Genomic DNA, 19,064 nt, shown 5'->3' with positions numbered 1-19,064 from the left:
ATGTTTAAAGACCAAGAGACCCCGCAACATCCAGACTATCACCAGAAATTCTATCAAATCAGACCAAAGGGTGAAATGGTTCTGGAAAAGGCAAGTGAGAAGGATGTCTTTGCACAACATACCCCTCATTATAATAAACATGAAGTGTAAGTCATGCCACCATGAACATGGCATGCATGGTCCTCTAAATCGAGCAACTATTATCATTATTATTATTATTAATTATTATTATTATTAGGGGGTGAGGGAGAAGAAAGGTCAAGGATGATACCAGAGTGTGAACTTTGAGTGACTTAGAAGGAAGCTTGAACTCTCAACAGAAATAGGGACATTAGAAAGAGGGATGGGTTTTGAGGGAAAGATAATGGATTCTACTTTTGACCTGTTCCATTTAATATCTATAGGACATCCAGTTTAAAATGTTCAGTAGGCAGTTGGTGATGAGTTAATGGAGCTCAGGAGAGAGACTAGGACTAATAATATAGATAGAAGAATCATCTGCACAGAGCTGAGAGCTGGTAAGTTCATCAAGAGAGAGTATAGAGAGAAAAGAAGGAAGACCCAGGATAGAATCTTTGAGTCCATCCACACTTATAAGGTGGGATATGGATCAGGATCTGAAAAAGAAGACTGAGAAGCACTAGTCAGATAGGTATAGGTGAAGAAGCAGGAGTGCTGTGTCATGAAGAAAGAGTATTCAGGAGAAGGGGATGGTCAATAGTGTCAGATCCACTTAGTGTCTACTGTCCTGTCTGATTTCAACTCATTGAACCAAATGCCCCATGCTAGGTACCTCCTGGTGTCTCATCTCTGACCCTTTCCTTGACTCCTTTTGTGTGTCATCTTCCTTGAGTGCAACGATTATCTTTTTATTGATTGTATTCTCAATGTTTGCCTCTTAACAGATGCTTAATAAATATTTATTGGATTGGAGAGGTCAAGAAGGAGGAAGATTTAGAATAGACCACCTTAAGAGATAACTGGAAGGAATACCTATTCTGATTAAATCAATAATTTCTTAAAATTATTACAGTGTGCATATTAATAATATAGTAATTTTCTGTACTGGAGATTAAGCTTAGAACAAGAATCTAATAGCCAGAATATTTTCATTCATAGCAAAGAATATTTTCATTCATTTCACTTCTCATTTAGTTTCATAGTCAGCTTTATCATCTTTTGCAAATGTCATTTTTTAACTCACAGCAGGAGATCACAATTTGCTTACTAATATTCCCATAATTACAGCTGAGCCATTCTAATATAGTTCTCAAAGCTCATTTTTTTTTGCAAGATAATATTACGGTTATGGAGTTTATAAGCAAGGCTATGTGTCATTTGCCTAAGGTCAGGACCACATCATCTCTTAATCATCAAAAAAGCATGATTAAAAGTATATGCAATGGGTGTTAGTACTGTCGGTCCTCAGAGGCACTCCTTACACCATTTGGGCCACCCCTTTGCAATCTGTTTATACTCAAGTTTATACTGCAGTTTTGGGGTTAGCTATGGAAACCTTGTCATCAGCATTTTCATTTCTGGCCCTGTCAACCCAAAAGTGGTCATTATCAAATTGTTCCAGTTATAAGACTCCATGATTCACATGGCAAACACCAAATAGGAATTTGATCCCCATTTTTCTGGCTCATCTGTACAGAAACATTATCAGATGCTCAATCTGAAATTCTTGTCTTCTGTAATTACCTTACCTGAGAAGCAGAAACCATTGCTCTTAATTGTTTTCACGTCTGAATTCAATGCTGAATTCAAATGGTCTTGGGAAAACATTTCAAATTTGTGGTGTATTTAAAATATGTTAGTTATCAATTACCAGACGATGCTGGTGTCTCTTAAAATCTCTTAATCAGACCCTAAACAATAAAGTAAAAAAGCTTGTCATGGTCCTTCTAGGAATTATGAGATAATTTAGTAGAAGTTGCATGAAATCACCTTTTTTTGTGAGCATTCAGTTGAGAGACAGAGAAATATCATTTGAATTCTGGTCTTCCCCGATCAATTTTTTTGGAGGAAGTTTGGGTAGAGCAACAACAAACACTATCTCTTCTCCCCCATCTCCCCACCAAAAAACCAAACAAACTAAAAAACACTCCCAATAGTACAAGAGACATCATGATATTCATAGCTATGTCAAAGGGAAGTGTTGGAACCCAGTAATGTAAATAGAATAAGATATAACTTATATGCACTACACAGTCCTGGAGACCCCAAGAAGGGAGAGGTGACTTCTGGTGAGTCAGAGTGTCTGCCATTCACTTTCAGAAACATGCCTCCCCTGGAGGGGAACTCCAAAGTCCAGTGTCTCTGCAGATAAGATGAATCCCAGGGGAGAAAAGGCAGCTGGTGGGTGGATGCGTGGGTCATGTTGGTGCCACCCAGTCGGGGCTCTTCGGGGCTTTGCAAGTGTGAACATCCACCACCTCCAGACAGTCCTGGCAGCGTACAGCACAGCACCAATGGAACTTACACTCACATTTGGTCATCCGGGTGACCCGAGATGTGTCGTAGCCTCTTCCACAGCACATGACTTCACAGCTGTCCATGCCACGAGAAGTCAGATTACACACACGGCCTGCAGTGCCCAGGGAACCTGGAAAGAAATCAATGAAGGAAGATAATCTATTTGACTTTATTTTAGAAAAGTTTAGCCATGGTTATCCATTCTTTCATAAGAGAAAACAGAGCCAATCCTAGAAGAGCCAAGCATTTTCTTAAAGGAGAAGCATTATGGCATAAAAGATAGGGCTCTGAACCAAGAGACAGGAAGAAATGAGTTCATAATCCTGTCTCAAACACTTTTGGGTAGGTTGCTAAACCTCTCTGTGCCTCAGTTTCTCTCTATATAAAATGAAATGAACTTAATGACCTCTGAAGTTCCTTTTGGCTCTAAATCTAAGATCTTCATTTTCATTTCCTCTGTCTTTTATATAGGGATGATTCCCTCTGGTCAAAGATGAAAGGTATAGTTTTTTCCATATCTAGTTGTCTGATCATTTGGTGTTGGTCCATATCTTCAGCATGCCAAATACTTGTATGAAAAGAATTAAAAATGCAAAAGTTTCCAAATATTCATATTTGGTGTAATGAAGACAAATGTCTGAACAACAAATAATTTCCTGATTTCATATCGATTTCTTGTCATTCCAAAGAAGTAGGATTCATTCTCCTTTTAACTTTTCATCTCTTCAGCAATGATTCTAAGGGAATTCTTCAGTGAAATAAGTATTTCTGATTACCCTTTCTCCCTCTCCAGTCACTTTTCCATCCTTAGGCTAAAACTTAGGATCGTAGATAGTTAGAAGGGAATTTTGAGGCCATCTTATCCAAAATTCATTTTATATATGAGGAGCCAGAAGCATAGAGGTGTCAAGTGACTTGCTGAGGGTCATACAGCTTGCAAGTGGCAGAACCTGTATTGGAGTCCCTCTGATCCAAATCCCTGCCTCTTCATAATAATATGCTGCCTCTCCACACAACTTTGCACCTATTTTATTAACATTCACCAGGGTATCACCAATATGAGATGGGGAACAAGAATAAGGGAAGAGATGTTGACAGAATCTCCATATCTGATCATATGCAGTCTTCACTCTACCTAATCCACTTATTTGTGCTTCCTGGGAAATCCAGGAACTGTTTGATATCTCAGCAGAAAATTCAAACAAGTATGGACACTTAATCCTTTGGATTTCAAAGGAAACAGATGAAAAGCCTTCCCTGGGTACAAGGAATGGTGGTTATACCAGTGGGCCTATAGGGCAGAACCAGAACACTGTACACAGCAACAGCATTATTGCAATGATGATCAACTGTGAAAGACTTAACAACTCTGATCAATACAATGACACAGAACAATTTCAAAGGATTCATGATGAAAAATACTATCCATCCCCAGAAAGAGAACAGATGAACTTTGAAGGCAGACTAAAGAAGATATTTTTTACCTTCTTTTATAGAAATGTATTTTGCATGGCTTCACAGGCGTAATTGGTCATATTTGCTTCTCAACAGTTATGGGAAGGGCAGAAAGGAGGAAGAGAATTTAGAACTCAAAACTTTAACAAAAAGAAAAGAAAGGAAAAATTAAGTTGTTGTTTTTTTTTTTCCTTCAAGGTTAATCCAAATTAAAGCACCACCTGTTCTGGTGCTTTCAAAGCAAGCATTCAAACATTATTTATTTTTATACCTACAAGTAGAGAGGAGGAAGGGACTACTTGTTACTTATAAAAGACTCATTTTTTTAGTTAAAAACAGAATGTTCATTCTCTATTCAAGTTACATTTCATGTCATTTTTAAGACAAGTGTAAATTGATTGGTCAGTTACAAATTCATTGACTATATTAACCAGAATTTTCAATGAGGTTCAAAGTTCTGATGTGTTCATGTAGAACACAATCTAGTTGACATTACTAACCACATTGTTTAGACTTCTATTTGCCAGAGTTCCTTTTATATATTGACTTTACTATTTAGTTACATGCCTTCCTCAGGACAACTATATGAGGTACAAATAGAATCATAAAACTCCAGAATTGGATGGGACCTCAGAGAGCCAACTCCTAAGTAAGAATTCCTTCCAAAATATCCTTATTTGGGGTTAAATATTTAACAACTATGCTCAATAAAATTCCTTTAATCTTCATTACTGACATTTCTCCATCATTTCCTTAAAGTTAGACAACCTTATTTTTAATGTTTGCTGATTTCTAAGGTGTAAAGTTTTCACAATGAAAATTTAATAATAGCTATAGGAGCTGGCACTAGCCCATTCCTGTCCCTAATCCATAGTCATCCCGATATGCCTTGGAAATCTCCAATATCTGGAAGCCAATTGCTTCCTGAGGTAGTTCCATTCATTGGAGACAACTCTAATTGTTCTGATGCCTTTACCGATTTTGAGTTGAAATATGTTTTTATGCAGGTCTATCCAAAGATACTAGTTGTTTTTTTATGGTAATTTTCATTGTCATTTTGTGGATAAGGAAGACATTGAGAATTGACTTATGGTGTCCATATACACAAGAGCTTAAGAATGAGAGCCAATTCTCAACCAAGTTTCCCAACCCCAAATCTTCTATAACAACATGTTTCTCTTAAAAATGATCACATTTTGGTGCATACCAAATATGAAATACTATTCTGAATTTTGAGTTTATATTTCCCACCCCATTTTATAATCTACTCGCCCTTTTAAATCCTATTGGTTTTAAATCAATAAACATCCAAAAAGTTTTAGAGTTCCTAAATCCTTTTTCCCCAAGCTCTTTTGTGCACAGGATAGAGTACCAGACCTTGGGTAAGGAAGATTTGAGTTGAAATCCAGCCTCAGATACTTTTATGTAACATTCATTTCCTCATCTTTAAGGATAAGTATCTACCCCTCAGCATTGTTGTTGAGGATCAATTGAAATAATATTTGTAAATCACTATGCACAGTGGTTGGTACATATTAGGCACAATGTAAGTGAAAACTATCGTCATGATGATCATTATCATCATCATCATCATCACCATCACTCCCAAATCCAAGTCATTGGTGAGGGGAAAACAAAACAAAATATCTCACTACTAAAATAAAGCCTCACATCTTATCACAAACATTTTATTCAATGATCTTTAATTTAATGGGAAATAGTTCTTAGAGAGATTTGTGACAATTCTGTGTTAAGTGGGATAACTCATAAGACAGCAAGTGGGCCATAAGGATAGTTCTCTCAGAAATGTAAGCATCTGATTTGGAATCTGTTGATTACAGGGAGTTTGAACTTGATGTCTTCTTCAGCATGATCACAATTTTGATGGAGGGGACAGATAAATACAAGAAGAGCTAACAAGATCTTAATTCAGAGGGACCTAAAGTTAGAAAATTTAGTAATCTCTAGAGCAGGATTCTCAAAAAGATGAAATGCAGTGGCAACAGGTAAAGACAACTAGTCTGAACACTCCATTTTCTGCATGAAGTGATGGAGAATTTTATGAGGGCCCATAAGAAAAATTATAAGATTTCTTCATGCAAACACAGAAACAAAGGGGAAAGCAGTCTAGAGCATCTATTAGCAGTAAGAGGGAAAACTCTCAAATCTAATCTCCAAATGAGTAATGCGGATGAAGATGGCATCTTTGAAACAAGAGAGGGAAGGTGCAGAGAGACATAATGATCTTCCTCACCCCAGTCATATAAAAATTAAGTTTACACTGGCCTTGTCCAAGGCCCTAGAATTGAGACTTAATTAGATCTAATGGTGGAACAAAAGAAGGATGGATGGTCAGTGCAGACATTTGCTATCATGTTATCCATGTGCAGATCTGTCTTACCAACAAACCAAAGGATAGTACTCTATAGGCATGACCCTCATATCAAGAAAGGTTTTCTTGCTTCCTCTTTAGGGATATACTGGTTATAAATTCTTATTGTTTATGTTTACCTCTCTAAAGTTCAACTGCATCAATACCCTTTTGGGACTCTAAGAGCCACCAGCAAGATACTAAAAAAAATATGTTGTATTGAAAAGAACACTGAAAAAAGTAGATGCTTAATCAATGTTTATTGACTGACTAGAAATGAGATGCATCTGATACTGAGCAAGTAATTTAATCTCTCTGAGCTTCAGATTCATCTTCTGTAAACTAATGATAGTAATTTTTGTAGTAATTATATATGTTTTATATGTTTTGAAGACAGACAGCCTAAGAGGTGAGTTCTAGGATAATACTCATAAACTTCAACCTCTTGTATTTCTTAGCAGGGTCCAAGTTTCCTAAAGCTAGCAGATCTTACTTCTTGCTATCTAGGATGTTAAAAATCATTCCTAACCACTTCAATATAGGCGATTATGTTTCAGGAAGAGTCCTTGAACTCTTGCTCAGGTTATGACCATGACTATTGCTTTTGCTGTGTCATTACTGTTCAAAGGGAGGAAGATAATTTCTCCCCTCATTCACTCCTGGGACCATTCTAAAGGAAGAAGTTACATGGGAAAAGGCTAAGAATAAGCCCCGGAGAGTAAATGGCTGAGAAGATTTTGTGAAGTTGATTTTATATAAAATCAAATTGATTTTATAGGAAGAAGGCAACCAATCAATCATTAAGGGCTCTATGTGTGTTATGAGCAATGCACTGGTGGGCATGCCTATATTTCTACTGAAAAGTGTCTTTCAGTTTTCTCTAAGCAATGGCCCATGTTCTGCAATCTCACTGAAGGCTGGGCTCCCTTGGCCTACCCCACATACAGTATTAAAAATTGTTTGTGTGCCTTAGAAAGGCAACCTAACATCAAAAACAATTCCTGCCAGATTCATCTCTTTTTAGACAATTACTAAACTGGTAGACAAGGAGCATGAATAGTATTTCTGGATTTCACCAAGACATGTGAAAAAAAATTTCTCTTACGTTATTCTTTTGGAAAAGTCGTCAGATCTGGAGATGATCCAAAACTGGAGGGGAGGAAATTGCTAATATGGTAGATGATAGTACTGATCAAAAATATCTTGACAGATTAGAACAATAGGCTGAATCTAATAAGATGAAAGTTATTAGAATAAATTGTAGTTGCTTTTGTTCAGTCATTTTTAGTCAAGTTCAAATACAACAGAGCATTTGGAGTCCTTTTAGCAAAGATATTAGAATGTATTTCCTTTCCCAGCTCATTTTACAGACGAGGAAAAACTAGGGCAAACAGTGCTATGTGACTTGTCCAGGGTAACATAGCTAGAGTCTGAGATCAGATTTGAATTCAGAAAGAACTTCCTGACTCCAGGCCCAGTGTTCTATCCACTGCACCCAAGCAAATTCAAAGAATTTATGACAAAATTACAAGAGAGAAAAATAGGCATCACTTCATATAGAAATGCTCTAGAGGATTTAATGGGCTTCAGGTTCCATAGCATAGTGTCTGGCCAATAAAAGGCCTTAAATATGTTTAAATCATATAGGCTGAATCAAGCTTCCAAAAAATTACTTTAGTGAGTTAGAAAAAAAATAGTAACTAAATTCATATGGAGGAACAAAAGGTCAAGAATATCAAGGGAATTATTGAAAAAATGCAAAGAAAATTTAAAAAAGGAAAAAAAATGCAAAAGAAGGCAGCCTAGCCATTTCAGATCTAAAATTATATTATAAAGAATTAGTCATCAAAACTGTCTGGTACTAGCTAAGACATAGAGTGGTGGATCAGTGGAATAAACTAGGTGCAAAAGAGATAGCAGGAAATGATTATAGTAATCTACTGTTTGATAAACCCAAAGAGTCCAGACTCTGGGATAAAAACTCACTCTGATAAAAACTGCTGGCAAAACTGGAAGATAGTATGGCAGAAACTAGGCAGTGACCAATATCTCAGATCCTTATACCAAGATAAGGTTTAAATGGGTACAGGTTTTAGACATAAAAGATAATGTTATAAGTCAAATAGAACAAGGAAAAGTTTACCTGTCAGATCTATGGAAATAGGAGCAGTTTATGACCAAAGAAGAGATAGAGAACAATATAAAAAACAAACTGGAAAATTAGGATTATGTTAAATTAAAAAAAAATTTGCACAAACAAGACCAATGTAACCAAGATTAAAAGGAATGTAATAAGTTGGAAAACAATTTTTACAATTAGAGTCTCTGACAAAAGACTCATTTCTAAAATATATAGAGAACTGAGTCAAATTTATAAAATAAACCAAGTAATTTCCCAATTGATAAATGGTCAAAGGATATGGAAAGGCAATTCTCAGACAAAGAAATCAAAGTTATCTCTAGCCATATGAAAAAATTGCTTTAAATCATCATTGATTAGAGAAATGAAAATTAAAGAATCTCTGAAGTACCACTTCATACCTCTCAGACTGGTCAATAATCACCAGAAAAGACAATGATCAATGCTGGAAGGGATATGAGAAATTTGGGACACTAATGCATTGTTGGTGTATCTGTGAACTCATCCAACCTTTCTGGAGAGCAATTTGGAATTATGCCCAAAGGACAATAAAACTGTGCATAACCTTTGATCGAGCAATACTACTACTGGGTCTATACCCTAAAGAGATTATGAAAAAGGGTTAAAAACATCACTTGTACAAAAATATTCATAGGAGCTCTGTTTGTGGCAAAGAATTGGAAATTGAATGAATGTTCATCAATTGGAGAATGGCTGAACAAATTGTGGCATAAGTATGTTATGGAACAATATTGTTCTATTAGAAATCAGGGGGGGATGGGATTTCAGAAAAGCCTGGAAAGACTTTGTAGGAATTGATGCTGAATGAAATGAGTAGAAACGAAAGAATATTACACAGATTATATGCCATGGGGTGATGATCACTCATGATGGACTTGTTCATTTCAGCAATACAATATTCAAAGAGAATTTGAAAAGACTTGTAAAGGAAAATAATATCCATATCCAGAGAAGGAACTGTGGAGTTTAAATGAAGACCAAAACTTACTATCTTCAATTTTTAAAAGTTGTCTTATGCATTATCTCTTTTGTTTCTCTCTAATGTTTTCTTTCTTCTGTTTGGATCTGATTCTTCTCTCACATGTTCAATATTGATCTATGTTTAGCAAATTGATAAATATAGAGCTTGTATCAGATTGCTTTCTGTCAGGGGAAGGAGGGAGGGAAGCTAGGGAAGAAGAAAAATTGTAAAACTCAAAACCTTGTAAAAATGATTGGTAAAAACCAACATTGCATATAGTTGGAAAAACAAAATAAATAAAATATTTTAATGATTAAATAAATATCATAGATTGAATTTATTTAAGTGGAGTGTAATGCAAAAGCCAAAAGAAAAATGTAGCTTACATTTAGTGGTATGATCTCCAAAATGGGAGAAGTGAAAACCCTACTATTTTGGACCTGGTCAGACCACACATAGAACATGTTGTGTTCAAAGTCATTTTTTAAAAATAAAAACATTGACATAATAGTACATAACCAGAAGAAGGTAATCAGAATGGTAAGGAATTTGAGGACTATTTTCATTTGAGGCCAGGAGGATATTTAACCAGTAGAAGACTGGTTGCAGGAACATGAAAGAGATAGGAGAATTGGCTTCAAATATTTTTAAGGTCTATCATGTGGACCTTGCTCTACTGAGACATAGAGGGAAGAGGTAGAAGTGACATTTCAAAATTGCAAAAAAAAAGGAGATTTGGTTCTACGTAAGGAAACCCTTCCTAATTATGAATGCTATCCAAAATAGCAATAAAAATATCTAGAATGGAATGGAAAAAACATTTTTAAGCACTGTGTTAAATTTTGGAAATAGATATAGAAAAACAAATAGAAAAGTAAGACAAAAATCCATTCTTTCTTTTTTTTAGGTTTTTTTTTGCAAGGCAAATGGAGTTAAGTGGCTTGCCCAAGGCCACACAGCTAGGTAATTATTAAGTGTCTGAGGCTAGATTTGAACCCAGGTACTTCTGACTCCAGGGCCGGTGCTTTATCCACTACACCACCTAGCTGCCCCAAAAATCCATTCTTTCAAACAACTCAGGTTGTAATTGAAGAGACACCATATATAGCATATGGGCTACTTTAGAAAGTAGACTCTTTTTCATTAGAGAGCTTTCAAATAAAATAAAGGATTCTTTAAGTGGGGTCCATGAACTTTTTAATAAAATAAGTTGTTAATTTATCTCAGTATAATTTATTTCTTTTACAATCTTACATATTTTGTCTTATGCATTTAAAAAAAATTCTGAGGAGTCAATATGTTTCATCAAATTCCCAAAGAGATTCCATGACAGCAAAAAAAATTCAGAAACCCTACGGGAGAGACTGAATGATCACTTGCAGAGATTTTATAGAGGGGATTTTCTGCTTTGGCATAGGTTTGGCAAGATGGTGGTCTCTGAGATCTTTTCCAAATGGGATTCTGTGATTCTATAGTTTTGGGCTATTGCCTAAACTCAAATGTGCTTCAGAGGATGAAGATTTGCCAATGCTGGGCACAAGGAAAATAAGGTTCCATATGCTTGAAAAGTTTGCAAAGTATTTTGAGTATTTTGAGCAGCATTAGAATGAGTATATGGAATACCAGGGTAGCAATGCCATTTAAAGATAGAAATTATAATAGATTTCTTTTTAAATAAGCTTCAATACTCTGTAGTCTCATTTTGATCTTTCTTCATTTATTAGAATCTTTGGATTATGGGGTGGTTTTTTGTTATTTTTAATATTGTTTTTGGCCACATGACTGACAGGGCTGTGGAATGAATGAATGACATGAATGGAATTCATAATCTAAGGCTTTCCTTTGCTTTCACATGAAGGGAGGAAGTTAGGGGTCTTTCTATTTGTGAGAATAGAATATGTTGAAAAGGTGGCATATCCTCCATGTTATAATTTTTTTCTTAAGCTAGGTCTCCATGGAGCTAATTTTCTAGGTCAAGGAGATAATGGATCTGGTAATGGCTAGTTCGGCTAAAGGAGGGATAAATTATGAGACAGTGAAAAGCCATGTAGTGGAAAAAGTGATGAATATGGCAGCATAGAGCCTGGGTTCAAATACTGCCTCTTCTCTTTACTATGTATGTGATTTTGGCAACATTTTTTACTTTAGCTCCATTTTTTTAATATTTGAAAAATAAAGAAGGAACAAGAACATATTTCCTCAACACTCTGTTCTGTTCAGACCACAAATGGAATACATCTCAATTCTGGTTATCATATTTAAGGAAGGCTAGTGATAAGCTAGAGCAGCAGTTCTCAAAACTTTTGGTCTCAGGATTTCTTCATGCTCTTAAAAATTCTTGAGGAACCCCCTAAAGAGATTTTGCCTAAGTAGAATATATCAATATTTAGCATATTAGAAATTAAAATGTTTTAGTGTTATTATAAAAATAGTTCCAACCTCATGGACCTCAGTGACTCCTAGGGTTTTATATAATATTTTAGTATTTAAGTGAAGTACTTACAATATAGTGTCTAGAGAGGGGAACAAGATGATGAAGAGTCTCACATTGGTGCCCACATGAGAACTGACTGAAAAAATTGGATGGGAGTGGGTTTAGTCTGGAGGAAACCCTTTAAAAATTATTGGACCTTTATTTTCATAAGGCAAGGGAGGTTCTGGTGATGAATATTGATAAAGATTTGTTCTTTCCTTGAAGTTTGTAGTCTTATAAAGTTGCCTTTATACAGAGAGGCTTAATGAATTGTTCAAGATCACATAATCAGTATGTCAGAGATGGGACCCAGGTGTTCTTTTCTTTGAGGTTAGTCCTCTGCACACTGCCTTTTGGAGAAAGCTTAACAAGATGTACTTCCTAGTTTCCAGTATCTGAAGAGCTAGCATATGGAAAAAAAGATTTAGCTTGTTCTCTTTGGCACCAAAGAACAGAATGAGGAGCAATAGGTGCAATTGCAGAGAAGCAAATTTAGGTTTGATGGAAGGAAAAATTTCCTAATAATTAGTCATCCAAAAGATCTGCTTGAGGGCTTCAAGCAAAGGTTGGACATAATTATGTTTGGATGTATTATAGTCTGGATCACTGTTCAGATGTCCATGTAACTGGATGACCACTGAGGATATTTTGAATTCTGAAGTTCTGTAATGTTATCATCATTGTTAGAGCTATAAGGGTGAAAGACCAATGCATTTGGTCATATCTCAAGAATTGTTGAAATGAAGTTGTCTTGATCCCTTTAAATGATGCTTTCCCCAACATATACTAACTTTATAAGCCGGAAGTTTTTTTATTTATACCAGGTTAGCTTAAAATAAAACAAGTTACAAAAAAAAATAAAATAAAAGAGGGGGTGGGACTTGGCATAAATCTTTGTTCCAGTTAACTTTATCTACCTTTTCTCAATGCCATGTAAAATTAAGAGTGTTGAATAAACAATTATTTTATATTATAACTTATACAATTCCATATTATATTTGATTTAAGACTTATTTTATCCACTTATTTTGATAGAAGCATAATCCCCTATTCTAATACATACAACAGGTCATACATCCACACAGTGAAAAGAAATCAAACTAATTCAATTTTTGTTAGCATCCAATTGCCCTCAATCTGTTTCTAAAATATGAATATGTGAAATAAGACTGTTTTCTGTTAAGCTGAAACTTTGGTTTTTCTAGTTGATTTGACTTTTGAAGTTGATGTTGTGAGCTGGCATGAATGAAAGAAAACATGAGAGTGTGCATTCTTTATTCATTTATCTTTGGCATTCTCCCATTCAATTAATAACCTTGTGTTATTAATGGCAATATTTAAGTCAACTGGGAAGTATCACTGATAAACCACCAAAATAGACATGACAATTTAGTGTCCATTGCATGACTGTCTTAAATGAATCTTGAAGTATGATCTAAAAGGTCACTATGAAAGGGCTCTGTCAGTGGGGTGTGGCAGGAATTTCCAAAGACATGGTCCTTTCCATGGAGAGAATCCTCACACTAGTTCTCTGAGGTGTGAATCTGGGAACTGTTAGCTGAAACCCTCTCTGGTCCTTCTCTGCTGTCAAAAAAACCCCGTAGTAGTGGAGACAGAAATGTTTTACTAGGGGGAACCTCACTATATTCTTTTATCACTTGAAGAGGGGGAGGGAAGATTATCTCCTAGTCCTTTTTTCCTTCCCTGTAAGCTTCCCTCTTCATTTTTATTACCAAAGAAGAGACAGATGGTTGGATTAATTGGAGGCTAATAAAAATTGAATTACTTTGATTTCTTTTCACTGTGTGGATGTGTGAGTTGCTGCATGTGTCAGAATGGGAGACTATTCATCTGTCAAAATAAGTGGATAGAGTAAGTCTCAAACCAAATATAATATGGGATTGTATAGGTTATAATTTATAGCATAAAGTAACTTTTTATTCATCCCTCTTAATCTTAATTGAAACTGAGAAAAGATAGATGCCTGTATTTCAAGGTTCTCCATACTCTGACTCCACTGAACCTATCCAGTCTTTTTCCTCACTGCTTCCCAACAGACTCCCTTCCATACTGATCAAGTTGATCTCTTTGCTGTTGCATGAATTCATTATATTCATCCTTGCTTTCATGTCTCTGCTTGTATTCTTACACTTGACTGGGATGCCCTCCTGTTTCTTGTTCTATTATTCAAACTCTATCTATATATTCTCTTCAAGACCTAATCCAAGCCCCACTTCATCTATGAGATCTTCTCTGACTAATTTTTATTTAATCTTTTGAGAGACTAGGTTGAGGGGAAAAGGGATGTTTAGATTGGATAAGAGAAATTTTATAGGGCATATGGAAATTGTTAAAGGGTAGTCTTGTGAAGGATTAGACTTATTCCAGTTAACTTTAGATGGGAAAACTAGGTCCAAGGGATGGAAATTATAGGGAGGCAGACTGTGGCTCAACCTAAGGAGAAGTGGCTTGACATGGGAGGATGTACCTATAATACCTGCTACTAGGGAAGGTTGAGGCTGCTGGATTTTCTTATTTCAAGAGTTCTGAGATTCAGTAGAGTTAAAGTTAATCAGGTTTTTGCACTAGTTCAGTACTGTTAGGATCCTCTCCATGGAAGGACCATGTCTTTTGAAATTCCTGCCACACTGAGAAGCCACAAGGATGCTTAAGGAGGGATGATAATAATAATAATAATAATAATAATAATAATAATAATAATAATAATAATAATATCAACAACTACCATATATTTAGAGTTTTAAGGTTTGTCTAAGTGCTTCACAAGTTAACTTATTTGAGTTAAGTAAGTACTCTTATTATTCCCTTTTTACATATGGAGAAACTAAGGCACAACAAAGTTAAATTATTAGCCCAGGGTGACATAAGTAGTAAGTATTTGAGGCAGGATTCAAACTCAGATATTCCTGATTCCAAGCCACGGACTTTATTCATAGGACCATCTAGAAGTAAAAGTCAAAAATAGAGCAAGTCAAAACTCCCCTACTAATCAGCAGTGGGATTGGGATGTTGAATGTTGGCAGAACTATCAGCCCAGGAAGACTCAGTAGCTAAATTTCTTTTAAACAAAAACTTTCATATGTATATACATACATATATATATATATATATACATATATATATATATGTATGTATATATGCACATATATTTGTGGATATGCAAACATATCTATGAATTTCCAATGCTCTTGCATTTGTTTCATGTGTTTTTCTCATTAAGCTCCTATGTAAAAATCATTTCACCAAAACTTCTCTCTCCAAAGCTACCAGTGATCTCATCATTGCCACAACCAGATACCTCATTATTTGATTTTGATCACACTATTTTTATTGATTCTATTCTCTCTCTCTCTCTCTCTCTCGGTTTGTGAAAAGCTACTTGCCCCTGGTTCTCTTTGTACCTATCAGACTGCTCTTTCCTTTGTCTCCTTTGTTGGGTCCTCATCCAAGTTATGCCCACTAATCTCTGTCCTGGGAATCTTCTCTTCTCCTTCTATCCTTTTTTCACTTGGTGATCCCATCAGTTCCTATGAATTTAATTATCATCACTATGCTGATGATTCTCCAGTTTACTTAACCTACACTAACCTCTCCTCTTCAGTCTTACTTGTTCAACTACCTTTCCAGTATCTTGAACTGGTCACTCAGCAAACATCTTAAATTTGATATGTCTAAAACTCAACTCATTTCCTTCCCTATAAATTATGCCCCCCTTCAAATTTCCTTGTTACTGTTGAGGGTATCATCATTCTCCCTATCCCTCAGGTTCTTAACGTAGCTGTCATCCACTATTTCCTCACTTTTCCAGTCACCCATATCCAATTTCACTTTTGCAACACCTCTTGAATACACCCTCTTTTCTTCTCTGACACTGCCACCATCCTAGTGCAAGCCCTCATCATCTCACACCTGAATTACTATAATAACCTGCTGGTGGGTCTGTCTGCCTTGAGTCTACTCCAATTCATCTTCCATTCAGTCCCCAAAGAGGTTTTCCTAAAGTGTAGGTCTGAACATGTCATTTCTCTCCCTCACACCTCCCTGCTACTCAAGAAATTTCAGGAGCTCCCAATCACCTCCAAAATCAAATAGAAAATCATCTGTTTCTTCACTACATCATTCCCCAATTGATAAATGGTTAAATGATAAGAACAGGCAGTTTTCAAATGAAGAAATTAAAACTTTCTATAGTCATATGAAAAAATGCTCTAAATCACCATATAGAAATGTAAATTAAAATAAGTCTCAGATATCAAATTGGCTAATATGACAGAAAGGAAAATGATGACTGTTGGAAGGGATATGAGAAAACTGGGATACTAATACACTGTTGGTGGAGTTGTGAACTGATCCAATCATTCTGTAAAATATGCATAGCTTTTAATCCGGCAATATTACTACTTGGTCTGTATTTCAAAGATATCACAAAAAGAGAAAAGGACCCACATGTACAAACATATTTATAGCAGCTCTTTTTGTGGTTACAAAGAAATGGAAATTGAGAGGATGCCCATTAATTGGGGAGTGGATGAACAAGTTGTGGTACATGAATGTAATGGAATACTGTTCTATATGAAATAATGAGTAGTTTGCTTTCAGTAAAGTCTGACATATAAGAACTGAGGTTGAGTGAAATGAGCAGAATCAGGAGAACATTGTACACAGTAAAAACAATGTTATGTGATGATCAACTATGATAGAGATGCCATTCACATCCAGAGAAAGAACTAAGGAGTCTGCATTGTACATGTATGACCTATGTTAGATTGCTTGCTGTTGGGGAAGGGGAAGGGAAGGGAGGGAGGAAGAAAAATGCAGAACTCAAAATTTTATAAAGATGACGGTTGGAAATTATCTTTTTTTTGTGAAATTGGAAAAAAAGTAAACTACCATTAAGAGAAAAAAAAAGTAAAAGAAAATTAGCTTTTCCAGTCTTCTGACACTTTATTCCCCACCACACTGATCTCCTTGCTGTTTCACACTCTATCTCTTGACTATGGATATTTCCCCTGACTGTCTCCCAGACCTGGAACTCTCCCTCTTTATCTCCACATCCTTGTTTCTTCATTTCCCAATAGAAAGCCCACCACTTAGAGGAAGCCTTTCCCAACTCCTCTTAATTCTCCAGCTTTCCCCTCTCTTAATTATTTTCCATTTAACCTGTATATAACTTTATTTGTTTGCTTATTGTCTCCTCCATTAGATTGTAAGCTCCTTGAGGGCAGAGACTGTCTTTTGCCTTTTTGTATCCTTAGTGCTTAGAATAGTATCTGTCTCATAACAGGCATTTAATGAAGGCTTGTTGTCTAACTTTATCACCTTGAGTATAAGTAATCACCATTTAGTCATTCTGGGTCTCAGTTTTCTCCTCTATTAAATGAGGGGATTGGATTTGATGACCTAGTCCTAGGTCCTAAACAGTCCTAATTCAATGTTTCTGTGCAACACCTATGCTTTCAGGGCTACCTGTATGCCTCTGGATGACAATAGTGGGTCTCCAGAGGAGGAAGAAAAGGCAAAGGAAGGAAGGAAGGAAGGAAGGAAGGAAGGAAGGAAGGAAGGAAGGAAGGAAGGAAGGAAGGAAGGAAGGAAGGAAGGGGAGGGGAGGGAGGGAGACAAGGAGGAAATGAAGGAAGGAGGGAGGGAAATAGAGAAAAAAACAGATTAAGAGAGAAAGGGAGAATGAAAGAGATGGAAAGGGGAACAAAATAGTGGAAGACAAACCAAAGAATACGGTAGTGGTAACAAAGAATAATAGTAGAGAACATATTGAACTTTGGAGCAAAAAGGAGTTCAAAACCTTCCTCAGATACTTGCTAGTTTTGTTATCCTGAACAAATTACCTTGCTTTTGTCAGCCTCTGTCACCTTATCTGTTGAATGGGGAAAATAATCTCACAAGGCTGTTATGAAAGTAAATTGAGATTACATATGCAAAGTACTGTGCAAATTTTAAATGGCTCTATATATGCTATCTATTATTACTGTTGCTGCTCTCGTCATCGTAACTACCCTTGGATGTGAAGGAGATTTTTTTTTATTCTCTTAGTGATGTTTAAGACCATTCAAGGGCAAAATAATGTTTAGAGAGTATGATAGCTTTTATGAATTACCATGTGGAGATCTTACATCTATTAATCAATTTCCTTAAATCATAATTATGTTATATTTACACCTTTATGTAATATATTGCCCTTGAAGACATCAGAGGTTTGAAGGAGAGATGTCCTGATGTAGTGGAAAGAACACTTGAACCAAGTCATAAGAACTCAGTTCTAGCCCTGAATCTTAGCTGTGAGATTTTAGGCAAGACATTTTGCTATTCTGAACTCCAATTTCTTCATTTTTAAAAATGCAGATGGGGGCGGCTAGGTAGCACAGTGGATAGATAGAGCACTGGCCCTGGAGTCAGGAGTACCTGAGTTCAAATCCGGACTCAGACACTTAATAATTACCTAGCTGTGTGGCCTTGGGCAAGTCACTTAACCCCATTTGCCTTGCAAAAAACCTAAAAATGGAGATGAAAAACATCTAACACCATCAGTAAAGATAAATAATTACTATTGCCCTTGGGAATTACAGCACCACAACAGTTTAGAGTTAACACAGCTATTATGTTTTAAGAATGATCTAGCATGTCCAAATATTTGGTTAGGTTGGCTAAATTTGATAGCTAAAGAGAAGAGAGACTTGGGACCTGTCTAAGCCTTGGTTCTACCACTTACTGTCCCTATGGCCTTGCTTACCTCCTCTGAGCTTCAAGTTTCCTCATCCTTGAAATGGGGATAATGACAACTTACTCTTTCTATCTCACAGAGCAGTTGTGAGGGTCACATGAAATAACATAATAAAAGCCTGGAAAACTACCAAGTGCAACAATCTCAAGGAGATGCTATTATTATTTTTTAGACACATAGTATACCTACAGACCCCATCTTCCTCCTAGTTTTTCTGCCAAGGGGCTCCCTGAAAATCATTCCTCAGACCTCAGCTCATTAGATAGTGGAAAGATCACAAGAATCTGGCATGAGAAGATCTGAGTCTTACTACCTTGCTGCTATAAATCTTGTAGCTTACTACTTTGACCTTAGGCCAATCACTTAACCTCTCTTGGCCTCTAATACTCCCTCTATAAAAATCAAGGG

At 36.0% G+C, this 19,064-nt stretch overlaps 1 protein-coding gene across 1 annotated transcript in view; it reads right to left on the bottom strand.

Annotated features, from left to right (window-relative positions):
* Window positions 1-772: 772 nt before the first annotated feature.
* WNT2 (Wnt family member 2) overlaps window positions 773-19,064 on the bottom strand; it is a 61,433-nt gene continuing 43,141 nt past the window's right edge. Inside the window, exon 4 of the mRNA XM_074195152.1 lies at window positions 773-2,608. Within this exon, the coding sequence (XP_074051253.1) occupies window positions 2,379-2,608 (230 nt within the window). The 3' untranslated portion in view covers window positions 773-2,378. The remainder of the gene's footprint in view (window positions 2,609-19,064) is intronic.

Source organism: Macrotis lagotis, chromosome 7, assembly GCF_037893015.1.
Source record: "Macrotis lagotis isolate mMagLag1 chromosome 7, bilby.v1.9.chrom.fasta, whole genome shotgun sequence".
Classification (NCBI taxonomy): Eukaryota; Metazoa; Chordata; class Mammalia; order Peramelemorphia; family Peramelidae; genus Macrotis; species Macrotis lagotis.
This window is presented reverse-complemented; position numbering and strand designations above follow the sequence as displayed.